The 17,829-nt window shown below is 34.9% G+C and overlaps 2 protein-coding genes across 4 annotated transcripts; both read left to right on the forward strand.

Moving 5' to 3' along the window:
* The first annotated feature begins 5,031 nt into the window (after positions 1-5,031).
* On the forward strand, positions 5,032-10,302 carry LOC122280531 (proteasome subunit alpha type-6-like). Of its 2 annotated transcripts, XM_043091476.1 has the most exons (9): positions 5,035-5,254; positions 6,343-6,437; positions 6,527-6,608; positions 6,829-6,925; positions 8,194-8,252; positions 8,373-8,455; positions 9,418-9,513; positions 9,725-9,784; positions 9,897-10,302. In XM_043091476.1, the coding sequence occupies exons 1-9, from the start codon at positions 5,179-5,181 to the stop codon at positions 9,987-9,989; spliced, it is 741 nt and encodes a 246-aa protein (XP_042947410.1). In that variant the 5' UTR covers positions 5,035-5,178; the 3' UTR covers positions 9,990-10,302. The 2 variants fall into 2 exon arrangements, with proteins under 2 accessions (XP_042947417.1, XP_042947410.1); XM_043091483.1 differs by lacking the exon at positions 9,897-10,302 and having other exon boundaries at positions 5,032-5,254; positions 9,655-9,759.
* Positions 10,303-11,866: 1,564 nt separating this feature from the next.
* On the forward strand, positions 11,867-17,010 carry LOC122280543. Of its 2 annotated transcripts, XM_043091504.1 has the most exons (9): positions 11,869-12,023; positions 12,199-12,305; positions 12,662-12,989; positions 13,202-13,399; positions 13,523-13,795; positions 14,282-14,384; positions 14,648-14,766; positions 15,334-15,510; positions 15,813-17,010. In XM_043091504.1, the coding sequence occupies exons 3-9, from the start codon at positions 12,675-12,677 to the stop codon at positions 16,647-16,649; spliced, it is 2,022 nt and encodes a 673-aa protein (XP_042947438.1). In that variant the 5' UTR covers positions 11,869-12,023; positions 12,199-12,305; positions 12,662-12,674; the 3' UTR covers positions 16,650-17,010. The 2 variants fall into 2 exon arrangements, with proteins under 2 accessions (XP_042947430.1, XP_042947438.1); XM_043091496.1 differs by lacking the exon at positions 12,199-12,305 and having other exon boundaries at positions 11,867-12,023.
* The last annotated feature ends 819 nt before the right edge of the window (positions 17,011-17,829 follow it).

The following is a 17,829-nucleotide window of genomic DNA, read 5'->3' on the forward strand; positions in this document are numbered from 1 at the left end:
AGTATCATCAGGACCTTCTTGTATTATGAAAATTAGTGTGATTGAAAAAAAAAATCACGATATATAATTCCATGCTTGTGATCTCACTCGACACACACCTTAAGGGCCCCACTTGCAGCCCACCCATCTGTCTTTCACATTTCTTCATTGAATTTGTTTATGAGAAAAACTTTGTACCTGTTCATCTTTTCTTCTGCAACTTTGGCCCAGAAGCACGCTTCCGATATCTCCTTCAAAACGAGAGTAGACAAAATAATTAGCCAAATTAAGGGAAGAAACTAAAAGAAAACTGACGTTTTCGTGAGCTTCTTCCTGGGCAACGTGGGTATACTCTGGCTTGTTCTACGCGTTTGAGCCACCACAAGACCCACAGAGGACGTCCTCTAAATCAGCCCAGACTCCGGCTCTCTCTCCTTCGAGATCCAGTCAAATCCAAGAACAAACATCAAAACAGAGACACCAAGCAGCATGGAGTGGTTCTCGGTGAGCTTTCAGCATCTCCTTCCTCTATTTTCCCTTTTTAGCACATCTTCAAATCTAAATCTGAAGAAGTCAACACCTCTCTGGCTGGTCTATGATCTCTATCGGAAGTATTGTGCGGCGGTTACTCATCAGATCGTCGTGACCCACTCGGCGACGATCTGGTGCATCGTGGTTACGTCGTGCGAGCACATGGCCTCATAGAGGGCGAGAACCACCCTTTGATTACTGAAATCGGTTTCCTTCAGTTCGTTGAGTCCCTGAAGCATCAGAAAAGATTATGCAAGAAATTCAGGGGAAAATAAAGAAATTAAAATCACAGAGAGTGGAGGAATCGATTTTGGTGGAGCTGCTTCTCAATTCTCTCTTTAGAAACCATAGAGAGAAAAATTCAATCGTCGATCCCCTCAAAGAGTTCGTGAAAATCAGAGATAGCTTTCGCAGAGAGAGAGAGAGAGAGGAAAGAGAAGAGGGAGCAAGATAGAGACGGAGAGTAATCGTGCTGATAACGTGTTATAAAACTTAAAAAGGAGATAGAAAAAGATAGAGTTTAGAGAGGTTATGAAACTTATGAATTCCTTAAAAGATACAGCAATATATATAGAAATACAAAGGAGACTATACTTTTGACGACTAGCATTATGTATTTGACGACTAGTACTATACATTTGACGGCTAGTTAAATGTAGTCATACAATTTAAGATAGTTTATAACAAAGAGACAAAATTACCAAAATTCACATTATATGGCAAGTGACTAGGTCTATGTATTTTGAGCTCGGGTTGTAGGCCTATTTTAGTGACTATGGTTTTACTATCAAGTGCCACCATATCATGGTCTCTTCATATAATGATGGGAACGACCGCGTTAGATCATGTTCTTGGTAAGATGCGGTTTACAATTTCCTTCGATTTTTATCTAAATTTAAAAATATGAAACGCCATTTATCTTGATGTAGATATATTTTTCTAATAAGCCTTTGTGACTGCTTGGACATGGAGGGACTCGTCTTGAGATAATGGGGACTACCCCATCTGATTATGGGCCTCAGTGTAGTGATAGCTTGGACTTGGAGGTGATGACTCGGTGGCCTTGGTAGCAATTAAGTGATGGTACTAGTTACCGTCTTCTACCCTTCAAACTGAAAAGACCATAAATAAATGTCAAATAATCGGGTACCCTCGGGACCACAGTGGTCCCAGATCGTGGTCCCGTTGTGATCCTTGGTGATCCATTTTCCATACGAGTTGTGGACTTGTCGTGTCAAAATAATGCGTACCCAAGTCTTCAACGTTAATATGATTTTAAATGAAAAAATGAGTAACATCAATTTTTTTTTTTTTTTTAACGCAAAAAGGCAGTTCATGTTCTCTTACTATTTTGTAAATTCATAAAATAAAGGCGAGTAAGAGTGATAAGGGGAATTTTAGATTGTACTCTACCATATCTTTATATATATAAAGTGGCTATCTAACGGAATTTTATTGGTTTAACGGTTTTTGTTGTTTTACCGTTAAAATTAACGCCGTTAGTTACATGAATAAATTAAAGTGGCTCTCTCTTCTTAAAAGTTCTTAATTTTTTAATCTCTCTCTCCCCAATCACTTATGAATAAATTCATAATTATTAAAATTCATGCAGCATGCATGATCCTGTAACCTATGCATTGATGATCATTTATTTATGAGGTATATTAGATATCTATATATATATATATATATATTCTATTATATATATCTATATAAATTATATAAATATATATTCTATATTCTATTATATATATATGATCTTTTATATAAATTATAATTTATATATCAATTTATTTATGTGATTTAAAATTTTTATTCATTCCTTATATAAACAAAGAGAAATGTAAAATAATTAAGTTTAAATATATTTACCAACTACATTTACGAATACAATTATCCTAATAAAATATTATTTATTTATCAATTTAAATTCATTATGAAACATTAAAATCAAATAATAATATCTTATAAAAACCTTAGTATTTTATTTCTTTATAAAAATTATGTTACTTTTTAAAAATAATCGCTTTATTAAATTAAGAAAACGTGCTATGCACGTTCGTTTACTGTTAACAGTTTATTTCCTGTGCTGCACATGTTTGTTTCAAGATTTTTTTTTTTTTTTTTATAAATTCTAAATGCTTTAAAACTGATTTAAGTTTATTTTACTATTTGATGTTAGAATTTATATATTTTTTTTCTAAAAATATTACATTATTATTCAAAATTTTTTCCTTAATAAAAATAATATTTCTATACACTGGACGAACGTCCCTTGGACGTTGCCCAACTACTAGTAATAAGAAAAGTCTCCATTTTATTAGCAAAATATAGTATTTATTATTTAAAAAATAATAATATATACCATATTTATTTATTTTTTTAACAATAAATAGACAAGACTTAAATACCCGATTATAAATATTATTTATCGATTTAATTATGCATGTATAAGTGACACCGCATGTTCTAATCTTACAAAATGCTAAAAAAACCCTCTATTTGCATAAAAATAAAATAAAAAGATAGAGTCGTAAGTCGTAATTCTAATAATATGTTCTTAAAGAAAGAGAGATTGATAGAGAAACAAAATATCGATCTAAATAATAAAAAGAAAACGTGTTAAAAAGTAACTAGACTTGCTTGGAAGGGTTCAACTGATAGTTATATATGGCGTAGTTTAGAAATATTGTATGGTCAGGTCAATTCACAGAATAAAACACAATATCTTAAAACAAAACGCAAAAAAAAAAAAAAAAAAAATTGAAGTGTCGAGCACACTGGAATTTGAAAACCCAGACAAGGGGTTAGGAACATGTTATGAACTCAGAGTAAGAAGATGGGAGCAACCTCATCTGATTACCACACGTAACAAAGTGATGCCAGCTTAGTGCGATGATTAGTTAGGGGCAATTATTAGTATCAGTGGATCGAGGAGAGCCACTCGTCCAATTACCTGTCAACTTTAAGGATAAAATACGATAATTTATATTAATCTAGATCAGGTGGTCCCCTCCGAAAAGAGGGTCATGATCTGGCGAATCGGTGATCCAGGTTCTACCTTTAGTCACGTACTTTCAATATCCACCGACCAATTTTTCCCGAGGATGCTAAACATGTATTATCTCCTTTTGTTTTCTTTTAGCTAACGAGTGGTCCTTAGCAACCAAGTTTGACCAATTTACGTTCCATTTCGCAGAAACGTGGAAAACGAGACACTGTGTTTGACATTAATTAACAACGTTGATTGCATGTGAAATGACTGGGCTGTCAGTTAGCTAGAGTGTCATGAAGTTATTTTTGTTTTGTTTCTACGTGGATCTGATCATGTGGGGATACTGTGAATTAATATGGTACCGGGATGATTAGATCCCGATGCAAAATTGATCGGTTCAAATTTCAAAGGAGACCAGTTGGCATGGCGTTAGATTCGTTGTACTGCTGTTCATCGTGTTTCTTTCTTCGTCCTCAATCATATCCCGTATCCGGACATGTTCTATGCAGGTGGGCTCCTTTCTGAATAGTTTATGTTGGTTTATTTGATTAGCAGCGTAGTAGCCATGTTTCGTGGGTCGATTATTGATGTCGTGAGATTTCGATTTTTGTAGTTTTTGATGTTGTATATATCCACAACTCTTACGTATAAACAAAATCAAACGAGTTCACAGTAAAAATAATATCTATTGTAGTATAATTATATTCATTTATCTTTCATTTTATCTCTGATAAATTCAGATAAATTTTTGAAAAAATGCTGGGGGCTACTGCTGTTTTTTTTTTTTTTTTTTTTTTTTTTTAACTTAATGATTAAGTAAGTATTTTATAATAATATTGTATTTTTAAAAAAATTATTTAAAAATATTAAAAAAATACATGTAAAAATAAAGTAAAAAAAGAAAAAACACACAAAATTAACTAGCTGGAACGAGCAAGTTTTTTGATCTTATAACCCAAGGTTTTTTTTTTTCGAAATGATTTTGTGTACGGGCTGATTGCATGGCCATGCAACGATTAAGGCAATTGTATGTTTTTTCAATCCCAAGTTCCAATTGGAAAGATATGAATTCATTTTCTCCAAAAAAGAAAGAAAGAAAGAAAGAAATTAAGAGTTGAAGGAGTTTGGAACTCTTTAACTGAACATAGCATGATCCTTAAAACGAGTCTCGTATCCTTAAAATTACGTTGACTCGGATCTATAACTTTGTTTGTCTGGTAATCTCGTTTTTGTCCTTTCGTTTAGTCTGTTTTGAAACTAATTACAAAAGTAAAAACAAGAGATTTTAAATGGGCCTTGAAGAAACAAGAAAGAGACAACAATGGTTTTAAATGGGCCTTTAATGTTGAAAGGGACAGAGATTTTAAATGGGCGTCGAAGAAACAATAAAGAGAAGAAGAAAAGGCATTGCGGTACTCGTCGATATTCCGCTGCTTTAGGATTTTGAATGACATGAAGAGGCCCAGTCCAGCCCAGCAATTGAAAAACGACGTCGTCTATACTGTTTAGAAGACCTTTTCGCTTTACTCGCATCTTCGTTCTTGGGGAGAAAGAAAGCTTCGGTTTTATTATTCATCTTTCCCTTCCAAGCTTGTCAGTCTTTCTGAAGTCTCTCACACGCAAACGAAACCCTCAAAATACAAATCAAAGCGCATCCAAACTAGTGCTAAGCGATGAGTCGTGGAAGTGGAGGTGGCTATGATCGTCACATCACGATTTTCTCACCCGAGGGCCGTCTCTTTCAAGTGGGTATGTGCTCTGTAGCAACAAGTATCATTTGATATTTTTCAAAAATCCATTTTCAATTTCAGATAGTTTTTATACGGGTTATCACACATGTAGGACTGGTCGTAGAAACAAGTGGTGATTAATTGTAATGTCGGTTCCAGTTAGGTATGCAATATCGCACAGATCCACTGATGTTTCAGTTGAACACATTTGTTCAAACGATGGAAGTTTTGTGGTTTTCTGGGCCACTGAGTAGAAACCCTATTAGAATTTTTGGTGGTTTATTTGACCCTTTATATAGTTGCTGATAAATCCGATGAAAATAACGATAAATGAATATTACTTAGATGTTGAAAAACATAGCACCTGAAAGCTTAGGTTGTATTGTGTAGTCTCAATTATGTATGCAATAACATGTACCTGGATCTACAAGTCCGCTGAGCGTGGTATCAGAGCTGTTAAAGTAAGAAAAATTTTGAGTGGACACTTCCTGGCTGTATGGGAAAGTATAAGTTTTTATTTATTCTAGTTTTGGACATCCAAAGGCTTATATCACATTTTCTGTCTCTCAAACAAAGTCACTAGTTATGCCTCCAAAGGCTTATTCTACTTAGGTATCCAGTAGCAGCTACCTGGATTGATAAGTCCACCGAGCGTGGTATCAGAGCTGTTAAAGTAAGAAAATTTTTAATTGGACACTTCCTGATTGGGTAGGAAAGTATGATTTATTTTTTTATTCTAGTTTTGGTTATTCAAAGGCTTATATCACACTTTGTGTATCTCAAACAAAGTCACTGAACTAGAAAACCCACTTGTATGGTCTAATTCGACCTTTTGTTTGGTCAGTGCTTAAAAATTGAATTCTCTTATTCGTGATTTTAGGTCTCGTTAGGTTACACAAACCATCTCATCTAATCATTACAAGTTTCCAAAACTCCCACAAAAAATACAATAAAAAATTCAACTTTTTAAATCCCAAAACAAAAATTATATTTTAACAATATTTTATTCTACTTTCAATTTTCATCTCATATCGTCTGTGTAACCAAATGAGTCCTTAGTCTGTTATATTCTAATTTGTTTGTGTTTGCATATGAATGAGTGAATAGAGTATGCTTTTAAGGCTGTGAAGGCCGCTGGAATAACCTCAATTGGTGTACGAGGAAAGGATTCAGTATGTGTTGTGACTCAGAAGAAGGTCCCGGTGAGTATCAGTTGCTCTTTCCACTGAAATCTCGCTTTACCTTCATTTATAATTGATGCAGGCGATATAAATTGAGAAAATTGATACAGGACAAGCTGTTGGATCAGACAAGTGTCTCACATCTTTTCCCCATTACTAAGTACCTTGGGTTGTTGGCAACTGGCATGACAGGTTTGATATAACTCAAAACAGCCTGTCTGCATTTAAATTTCGAAATTCATTGTAGAAAGAGTTCAATACGACAACATGCCTGACTATATTGGAATTTGACTCCCCTGTAAATTTTATTGGTTGAATACTTCATCCTCTTGGTTATAATATGAAGATACAATCTATGAAGTTCTCTATCCAATGAGTTGAACCTTAATAATTTTGGGATCCCATTTTCCAGCTGATGCAAGAACCTTGGTTCAACAAGCAAGAAATGAAGCAGCTGAGTTTCGCTTCAGATATGGATATGAGATGCCTGTGGATGTATTGGCTAAATGGTATGAACTTCATTTCTTACTAAATCGAATTCCTGCTAAAAAATAAAATAAAATACTAAAACAAATTCCACCACTCTTCAATTTCTAGGTTGCTATGTGTTTGAACTTTGAATTTAGTCAACTACTCTACTATATATGTATTTTGTTTTGTGATTGACACTGGTGTTTAGGAACAACGTCCTGACTAATCCTGGGGGTGCATAGGCCCTCGGCAAGGAGTTACTATTATATATGTATTGAGTTAAAAACATTAATTTCGACCCCTCCCTGCAACAAACTGCTTTTCTTGAGTGAAACAGATTCCAATAGTTTCTTTCCCTCCCAATAGATGATAAGTAAGATGAACTCTACATGGTACATTTGACTCAAAAAAAGGAATTTCTAATTTTGTAGTTTATAACTCCTTTTTCTTCTTATTAATATATTTTTGTGCTTAATTTTTATTATTGTTCTCTCTCTCTCTCTCTCTCTCTCTCTCTCTCTCTCTCATGTTTAGTATGTGCACTTTATTAGTCGGTTGAAATAAATATTTACACTGTTGTCTTGCTTATTAGGTATGCTCCTAGTATAGGAAAGGGAACAAATCAAATATCTCTACATTGTTTAATAATTTATGTTCGCTTGATTTCTAGGTTGAATTAAATGTGTGGTTTGTTCTCTTCCCATAAGATATGTTCTTGTTGTCTCGGTTTAAAGTAACACGGACCACCTCGATATACATTCTTGGGTCAAATAAGATATAGAAAGTAAAAGATGAGGATGATGAATTGAGGGTTATGCAGAAAGGGACACACGGTGTCCTGTTTTATGAGACTTTCTGAATTCATGAACCTGGATGCTAGGGAAAGTTAGCAACTCAGTAGCCAGGGAGACATTAGATAAGACTTCTTAATTATTGTATGAACACCTATAAAAAAAAAAAAAAAAAAAAAGTTATTGTATGAATATATGTACTTGAAGTTTCATAGGTTTTTAGTCAATAAACTTAATCTCCTTGATTGCTAGAATGTTAGTTTGGTCAAATGTTAAACCGGAAGCATGAATTGTTTATTACTTGAGGTTTGAGGACAATACACTCAGAATACTTATGTGTCAATAATTATGCTTCCTCAAATTCCGAAGCATTTGTCCCTTGTATCCTCCCCTCCCCCCCCCCCCCCCCCCCCCCCCCCCCCCCTTCCCCCCTTCTCTCTTTTTCTTCTCTTCATGAACATTTGCTTATGTTTATACACTGCAATCTGAAGCATTTGAAATTGTTTGCATGCCAGGATTGCTGACAAATCACAAGTCTATACTCAACATGCTTATATGAGACCACTTGGAGTTGGTTTGTTATTGGCCTTTTCCTTAGCTGTCAAAGAGTTCCTTTTTTATGGCTGTGTTATATATCTATGCTTTATTATTGATTTTTTCCTGCCACCTTTGATTTTCTGTCTTTGCTTGGAAGTCGCCATGGTTTTGGGCATTGATGATGAATTTGGACCTCGACTTTACAAATGTGACCCAGCTGGCCATTTCTTTGGTCACAAGGTATTGTCAAGTTTTATCCTACACAATTTGTTTTTTTCTCTGACCTGCAGTTTTTTTGTTCTTACAATACTTAAGACAAGCACCACAAGAACTTTCCTACACTTATCCACCTATGTTTTGGGTTGGCAATTGCCTTGACTACTTGCTTACAACATTCTTGTCAGGACTAAACTTACAATCATAACTAACTTCTGGATCTCATTCCTGGAGTACTAATAAACCTGCATGATGATGGATTATGTCTAACCTGACTACTATGATAGTATTTGTATCCACGTAAATTTATATGAAGGGTCAAGTGTGTATGGAGTTTCAAAAAATGAATTAGGAGCTGTAATCTACGTGCTAATTCATAAGCTTTGTTTGCCTTCAATCTTCATTTTATTGACAAGTAAAGTTACACAATATGAAAATAGCAAAGTATTTTGTACTGATAAAAAAGGAAACAGCAAAGTAGTTAGCTCCTAGCTTGTAACTAGGTGTTCTCTGTTGTATACTTCCTGTGTACCTAGGCTATGCCTATTTGCTTATTTCAATAAAATTTTATGTCAGTTATAAAAAAAAATAGCAAAGTATTTTTTTGCCGATGATGGCTCATATACGGGTTGATCATTATAAGATTACTAGATTGCATAATCACACACATAATCTTTCGAATCAATGGAGTCTGTCATTTGCTGTTAAAATTTCTAGATCAGCTTATATTTATGACTAAAATCCTTCAAAAAAAAAATAGTGAGTGGTGATCTTGAGATGTTTACATGTACTGTATTGTACTTGCTTTTATGTATGTCTTTTCTTTATTTCCCTATATGTTAGTTATCGCTATTTAGGAGCATCATATTGATTGTTCACAATCATTTCAATTGGACTTATGAGTCACGTTTTCTTTGTTCGGTATTAGTTTGAATTTCAACCCTGTGAGTTCCTCATGAGTCATGATATACTTTGTTTTGTTTTAGGCCACAAGTGCTGGGTTGAAAGAGCAGGAGGCAATTAATTTCTTGGAGAAGAAAATGAAGAACGATCCTGCATTTACCTACGAGGAGACAGTGCAGGTAAATAATCATTAGTCAATTTTGAACAGATTTCAGGTTATTAACAATTGGTCAGAAATTGGTTTTAAGTAATGCAGTGGTTCCATTTTATGGATCTGTATTTGAGTCCATTTACTTTTATTTATCACTTGTTTGATCCAGGTCCGTTATAATATCTGTAATGGCCGATTCTCATTTCACGCCTAATGTCTCTAATTACTTTCGTCTATAGACTGCAATTTCAGCCCTGCAATCAGTTCTGCAAGAGGATTTTAAAGCCAATGAAATTGAGGTATTGAATATCCCCACTGATGTTGCCCCTATATTATCAATCGCCGCTCTCGAGTTTCTGATGATGATGACAACAACAATTTTGATTCAGCTTTTTTAATTTCTTATTATAGGTTGGAGTGGTGAGGCAGGAGAACCCGGTGTTTAGAGTGTTGTCGATGGAGGAGATTGATGAGCACTTGACTGCCATAAGCGAGCGTGACTGAGACTGCACCGGAGCCTGAAACCATCTGGAGGAGTAGCTCGATTCACTTGGATGGTGGATGCATTTTAGTCTTCTTTTCTTCTTTGTGTCATTTTGAATCCATGAAACGTGTTTTTAGGATTTTTCCTTCCGAGCTTATAAATTCCAATATATGCTGTTGGCGTTTTTTGAAGTTGATATTACCACCGGATACGACATTATATATGGCATCTAGAAACTGGAACTATGCTTTAATAACGGTCTGTAATTGTATCGTTCAAAAAGTCTAATCAAATTCTTCCTCGGGATAATTCTTTCCCATGAGATTTGGGCTAGTTGGGGTCAACGGCCCAGCCTGGGCACCGCGTTTTTCTTTTCTTAGCTCATGTTTGGGATTGACCGATTGAGTTTGAAAATTGAGAAATGATATTTGTAGTCGTAGTTGTGTAAGCGGTGTGTAGTCGGTTTGAAAAAAATGAATTAATATGAGACCTACATAAAAAAAAAAATTAACTTTTTAATCGTGGACTTCACTTTTTTTCAAAGCGATTATGCGGCGTTTGCAATTTCAAGATTATATGTAGTATTGTTCTTAAAAATTTAAAGGGTGTTTTTAATTGTTTAAAGAAAAAAAAATGACATATTTGATAAATTTATAAAAAGTATTTTAATCACTTAAAAAAATTGAAAGTCTACTTTTTAAAAGGTACCAAATTGAAACTTTTAGCTTATGCAGATAAGTGTATATTTTTAAAAAATTAATGTAACTAATTTTAAAAGTGTTTTGATATATGGTTACTAAAGAATAATTATTATTATTTTTTATTTATGTCGGGAACCTCTCCAAGGTAAGGCCCTTTGGACTCATCTCTGCAGAATAAACTCCGGTCCCGTGCACTACACCTTTAGAAAGAATAGTTAATTTTTTAATAGTATAGTTTATTGTTTAAATTATAAGTTATAAATCTTAAAATTATAAGTTATATTTCTTATCGCAATTTTAAATATGCACTAAGATCCTGTTTAAGATTGCGGTAGGAGTCTTAAAAAGTATTTAAATAGTTTTAAAAGCTTTTTAATAAAAAAGTTAGGTTGTTTGGGTGTTACGTGTTTTTCTGAATAATGTAGAACGTAATTAGAATTATAAAAAGACTATTAATGGATGAAAATATCTATATAATTTTAAGATAATTATAACTTTTAAACTTTTAAGAATATAGACATAATATTTAAAAATTTAAATAATCATTATTTTTATATCAAAAATTATTTTTTTAATTTATTTATAATTAAATATAATATATTTGAAAGTATTTTAAATATATAATTATTAAACAATAAATAATTTTTTAATAATAAAATTTATTACTTAAATTATAAATTATAAATCTTTAAATTATAAGTTATATTTTTCATTTTAATCTCAAAGATGCACTAAATACCCACCCACCCAGCGAAGACTATCCCGATCCTTCCCTGTCCCACTTTAGATCTCCAAGTTCCAACCAGTTTCTGTTCAGGTCGGTTGCAACAGCGACGTCCTTCTCCAACCGCCACGCGGTTAAAACCCGAAAAATTCTTGAAATATGACATACCCCTTTTTTTTTTTTTAAAGAAAGAGAGTGGAAATTACAAAATTTATGATGAAAATAATTATTCTTGTACAATTTTTGGGATCCAGAATGATTAGGCAAAGTGGAGATTATAGTATTAGTTAGTATTTAATAATTGAGAAATAATATTTACAGTAAATTATTAAGTGTTATATAATTTTTTAAGAAAAATAAATAAATATGAATTTAAAAAAAAAATTAATTTTTTAATAATTAATTTAATTTTTAAATAATTAGGTTGTATTTATACACTATATAATTAAATAATTTTAATATCCATGAGAGAAAATAACTTCATGAAGCTTATCTAATTCCCACCCAAAGGGGTAATAAAAAGAAAAAGAAAAAGAAAAACGGAAAAGGAAAGAGTCTATAGATGTTAGCATAAACTCTTTTTGGTGCCTTAGACCTTAAGATATAATCCAAATTCTCAAGCTCTTCAGGTTCGTTTCGTTAATTTTCTCTCCGACTTTTAGGGTTTTTTCGGGTACGACCATTGGTCATGTTCTTCAGGTTTTAACGACTTATTGTTCCAATTCCTTGTCTTGGATTTTTTAATTTTCTTGATTTTGGCTCATATTTTCTTTTCTAGCCCTTGACTTGTGTTTTGGAAATCAGAGGTTAATGCTGTTTTTTTCCTGTTGGAGTTCGAATCGGTTTTTGTTGGCTTCAGTTTTGTTTGGTTGCTGAGAAAATGTTGGAAGCAATAAGGGCGCCGCTGAAGTGTGCGTGATCTGATCAATTTCTTGTATTTTTCTTTCTTTATTTTCTTTGAAAGCAAAGCTATATTATATTAGGGTACTGTGTTCCGATTTTTCTGTTTTTTCTTCCGTGTTTTCTTGGCAACCAAGCAGAGAGTTATTTGATGAAACTGAACTTTTGTCTCCTTTGGATGGAATTATTGCATTGATAGACATTACACGATACTAATGAGTTTGCGTCTCGAAGTCATTAGAGATTAAAGGGCTTCTTATAAAATATTCATTGATTTTGATTTAAGAATTCAAGTTTATGTAGAATTTGTGGAAAACTTGTTTTGATAGTCTATGTTGTTTGATATTTTCTCATTGTATTGTTATAGGGATCGTATAGTCATGGCAACCGCAACTATGGCCACAGCAGCCGGTGCTGCTGCTCTTTTGTACTACACATTGAACCGTAAATTGCAGTCGAATGGGTCTCATGGCGATGATAATGATGATGATGGTGATGAAAATGGTAGTGATGCCACTACTGACATTCCTTTAGGTATCGACCGTGTTTCACATAGGCTAATTCAAGCTCCTGCTACATGGTTAGAGACGATCTCGACATTGTCAGAGACTCTTAGGTTTACTTACTCTGAAACTCTGGGGAAGTGGCCCATTGGGGACTTGGCATTTGGGATCAGCTTTCTTCTGAAGAGGCAGGTAACTGTTCTGAAATGTGATATACTTGCAAAAGTATGTAGTATGTATTTTTGTACGTCATTGAAAGAATTTGTTGTTGTTATTATTATCATTATTGTTTGGTTTACAAGACCACCAAATGAGTTCATGCATGGCAGGGATCTGACTAGAATCTTTCCATTGATGCTCCTTGTTATCAGGCCAACTTCTGACTGTTTCATTGTACTTTGCAGGGAAACTTACATGTTGCAAGTGTATTTGGTGGTAAAGACAGTTTACTGCTCAAAGGAACAGATATAGCTGCTGAACTTAGATACCTCTTAAACTTGTTGACACTGTGTTGGCATTTTTCAAAAAAACCGTTTCCTGTATTTTTAGAGGAGACTGGCTATTCCAAAGAGAGTGTTATCCTTCAGGAACCCAAAGCAGGAGTAAGTCATGTGAAGTTTAATTCAGCCATGTTTTTAGTTGTTAGACGTTTGCCTCTTAAACGTAAAGCACAATTTACGTTTTTTACATGTGCCCTGGATTTTCTGTTTGTTTCTCTTCTGCAGATCTTAAAGCCAGCCTTCACAATTTTAGTTGACCACGACATGAAATGTTTTCTTTTATTGATTCGTGGGACCCATAGTATCAAGGATACTCTTACGGCTGCTACCGGGGCTGTTGTACCTTTCCATCACAGTGTTGTGCATGAGGGAGGAGTAAGCAATTTGGTTTTAGGTTATGCACACTGTGGGATGGTTGCGGCTGCTAGGTGGATTGCAAAGCTTGCTACTCCTTGTCTTGTTAAAGCACTTGGTGAATATCCTGGTTATAAAATCAAGGTAAATCCACGAGGTGTAATTGTTTTTATCCTGTGCTTATGTACTAAATCAATAATGGGCTTGGCCACTAGGATAAGCTAAAGTGGCACATGATTTAGCTATTCGTAGTTGAAACAGTCTTGTATTCTCCTTGTTTCAACCAAAGGAGCTAATGTTGATGCATGATACCATAGCTTCCGGAAAGAGAATATGGTTTCATTAGAGCATTTTACTACCAATTACTCTTGTTCAAGCATAATATTTTATTATTATTAATGTTTGTTATTTTTCTCATCCTGCTGCTCCTGCTAACTATCTCAACTTAGTACTCATGCTCCTGAAATTTGAAAAATTTTGAGTGGCCCCCTTTGAACCTGCAATGAGCTTAGAAGCATTTAATTGAATATTTATATGGTTTACCTATTTGGTGGGTGGCTTGTTCCAGTACTGATTATATCTTAAATCTTGTTAAGATATCTACTTACGGCATTCTTTGGGTTCTGACAGATAGTAGGGCACTCTTTAGGTGGAGGCACTGCAGCACTTCTAACATATATACTGAGAGAGCAGAAAGAGTTCTCAAAAACCACCTGTGTTACCTTTGCTCCAGGTTTGTGTTCATTATAAAAGTATATTCTGGTATTGTTTTACTTTGAAAACTTCATATTCTGTATTATTTACTTTGAAAACTTCATTTTCTGTATTATTTACTTTGAAAACTTCAGGTTCTGATCTCTCCTTATATCCAGCCAATAGAATGTTAGCTATGTCATTTGTTGTTTTCATTCTAATATTTCTAAAGTTAGATTTCTTAAATTCGCGTGTTGTTTTATGACCTAACTAGAGGACTCACAAAAGTATTATCCCATGCAGCTGCTTGTATGACGTGGGAATTGGCAGAATCAGGCAATGATTTTATTACTTCTGTTATAAATGGAGCAGACTTAGTGCCTACATTCTCAGCTGCTTCAGTGGATGACTTGCGTGCTGAGGTAATCTTAAGCTGTGTATCTTGCTTTTAAGATGGATCATATTTGGGTATTCATTTTTAGACTGCCCTTGTATCTTATTGCGTGATCATGGTTAGATGTGGCATCATTAAATCATTCTGATGTTGCTCAGAGGTATTGGTCTGGGTTTGGGTTAATATTGCTCGGTTTTTTAGTTGGAGAGGACTAATTTGCACCTGGCTGGGTGTGGTATGGCTTGTCCCAATGTAGGTTGTTTATTGAGTATGTTGGAATCCCCATAAACTTCATGCTTCATCATGGTCAGAATAGTACAATGAAACTAAATCTTAGTACGAAAAATGAATCCTGAAACTCTTTTTCTGGTCCCAACTTATCCTGCTTTTTGTTTGATCTATTCACTTGGGATGTTTATGTCACAATGCGTGAACTCTAGCAACTCTCATCCATGTTAACAAAAATTACACCAGGACTTGAGTGGCCTGGTTGCTTGGTATTTGATACAATATTCACTCTTTTGTTTCCATTATGTCCTTAACTGCATGATCTATGGTATATGAGTGTTTCAAAAAGATAATTTTTTTTTTCCAGGTGACTGCCTCTGCTTGGCTGAATGATCTGAGGAATCAGATTGAGCGTACGAGAATTCTCAGTACTGTCTATCGATCTGCTTCAGCACTGGGTTCTCGTCTTCCATCCATTGCTAGTGCTAGAGCAAAAGTTGCTGGGGCAGGGGCAATTTTGCGCCCAGTTTCAAACAGTACACAGGTAACTCCTTTCTATTATTCGAAATTAATTTCCCAGTGCACTTATTAAATGACATTGCTTTTCCTCTGTCAAGCCTTACATAATGCTAATTTGTTAGTGGGAAAAAAAGGGGGCATTTTCAACTAAGCAGCCATTTGTTGATTCTTTTGACATTCTGGGCCTTGTTATCTTTGCTTACAGTTGGTGGTTGATTTCCTATTCTGTCCGTTAATAGTCAAGAGTACCTGAATTTACTTGATTTTCTGATTAGTTTAAATTACACTATTTTGTTTAACCATTTCTTTCGCTTTTCATGTCTACAGGTTGTGATGAAGAGAGCTCAGAGCATGGCTCAGGCGGCATGGACACGTCCTACCCTTCACTTGTCTTCTTGGTCATGCATGGGTCCCCGTCGTCGGGCCACAGCTGCTCATACGACCTCAAAAGAGGAGGGGAGTTCTCCTGAGTCTTCCTCTGCTAATGTAGAAGCTTCTGAGCATCTTCTTTCATCCCCTAAGAATACTGCAATCACAACTGCCCTTGAAACCATTGAACTTCCTATGTCTTCGTCCATAGGAACAAAATGGGCATCAGAGATTGAATGTTCTTACTCTGATGAAATAGGTCCAGATGCTGATGGCAACACTGATCTCAGTGATGGCGAGGATATCATTAGCCATAATAGTCATGAAGACCGCATGACTGAAGTTGAGTTATGGCAACAACTTGAGCATGAGCTTTATGATCGGACAGAAGGTGAGGAGGTTGATGTGGCAAAGGAAATAAGAGAAGAAGAAGAAGCAGCCATTGCAGAGGTAGGTGAGGAACAGCCAGAGAGGTCTGCTCGAGAAATAAAAGAGGCACACAGATTTTTCCCTCCAGGGAGGATTATGCATATTGTTACCCTTCAATCCGATGGTGCAGCGTGTGAAAGTGATGGTCACCCTACAACCAGTGACTTGGACAATGGGCGGCTAGAAGAGACAAAGGTCGGGATTTTCCTCACTTCAAGATCACTGTATAGTAAACTAAGGTTGTCACAAACCATGATTAGTGATCATTTCATGCCGGTTTATAGAAGGCAGATTGAAAGATTAATAAAAGAATTTGAGGAGGAAGGTGTCGTTGGTGACCATAAGACTGGAGAAGTGGTTTTATAGGGAAAAGGATTCTTTCAACAAATAGTTGTTAATAAGCACAATAGAAAAAGGAACCCTAGTTGGTTTTGAAGGCTGGCTACCTAGACAGACAGTAGTATTCCATTGCTTTGTTGCAGTGTGGTGATAGAAAGCCACCAGAGTCGGATGCCCCCGACTGGTGAACCATGGAATCGGTATCATTTTTGCTGCTTTGAAGGTCATCTCGATTACGTATACAGCAACCAAATCGCAGTCCTCTGTATATTACGTATTCTTTAATAGTCAATTGATTGATTCGATTTGATGTTTCTGTCATTGTTCTGTCGGTATCAACTGCGAATTTGAATTTCTAATACAATTTTCATTTGGATGATTGCATGAATATGATTTGTTGTGCCTTGCTGGACTTGTTTGACTCCCCTGACTGTAACCTAAATGGGAAGTCCCCCAGAGTTTGAAGGCCCGCAACTGCGAGCCGTATATGAACGTAAACCAATCAAGAAACTCGGATCTTGAACAAGAAATTCAATTTCAGTGACAAGCTTTCTCATGCGTGTGCGGGGAAAAAAAATGAGAAAAAAAAAATAAGAAAGAGAGAAAATAAGAGTAAACCAAAAAAATGGGTTAATTTACTCTCGAAAAAATTACTCGGCTTTCTCAAGATGGGTTGAGAGCAAGCATCCACATCAGCTATCATATCTCTACAAATAAAGACCGATACCTTCACCAATTATCTCTTGCTGTTATTTTCCTTTACTAATGAAGTTTCCAGCCACAATCAAAATGTGCTTTCGTGGCTAAATTGGAATCTCTCTGTTAACGTTGTTTTGAATGCGTTAATTGGTCCAATCACGATAGTTGTTGATATGAAATGGATCTTTTCCTAAGCATTTAATGATTCTCATGTGTTGTGTCCAATTACGATGGCCATTTCGTCCTTCCAAAAAAAAAGACCATATCGGATTGCCATGAAAGCAACAAATGCAACTCTGCCTGCAGCGATTTTGTGTGTATCATTTTTTTTTTTGGTAAGTAAATAAGAAATTTTATAGATAATAGGCGAAGTCAAGTATACAGGACATATACAAGAGCTACATCTAAACATGAATGACTAGGAATACAAGAAAATCATGTACATTCATGCCATTAAAACTTATTACAATTGACCAATATAATGAAATGTGCAGAAAAAAAGTTTTAA

The sequence above is a fragment of the Carya illinoinensis genome, chromosome 1 (assembly GCF_018687715.1).
Source record: "Carya illinoinensis cultivar Pawnee chromosome 1, C.illinoinensisPawnee_v1, whole genome shotgun sequence".
Classification (NCBI taxonomy): Eukaryota; Viridiplantae; Streptophyta; class Magnoliopsida; order Fagales; family Juglandaceae; genus Carya; species Carya illinoinensis.

Excerpts from the sequence above, each read along its gene's own strand:
- LOC122280543 (XM_043091496.1), top strand. The coding sequence starts at position 12,675 with ATGGCAACCGCAACTATGGCCACAGCAGCCGGTGCTGCTGCTCTTTTG. Across the intron at positions 12,990-13,201 it reads GCTTTCTTCTGAAGAGGCAG|GGAAACTTACATGTTGCAAG; the intron begins GTAACTGTTCTG and ends TGTACTTTGCAG. Across the intron at positions 13,796-14,281 it reads ATCCTGGTTATAAAATCAAG|ATAGTAGGGCACTCTTTAGG; the intron begins GTAAATCCACGA and ends GGGTTCTGACAG.
- LOC122280531 (XM_043091476.1), top strand. The coding sequence starts at position 5,179 with ATGAGTCGTGGAAGTGGAGGTGGCTATGATCGTCACATCACGATTTTC. Across the intron at positions 6,609-6,828 it reads GTTGGCAACTGGCATGACAG|CTGATGCAAGAACCTTGGTT; the intron begins GTTTGATATAAC and ends CCCATTTTCCAG. Across the intron at positions 9,514-9,724 it reads CCTACGAGGAGACAGTGCAG|ACTGCAATTTCAGCCCTGCA; the intron begins GTAAATAATCAT and ends TTTCGTCTATAG.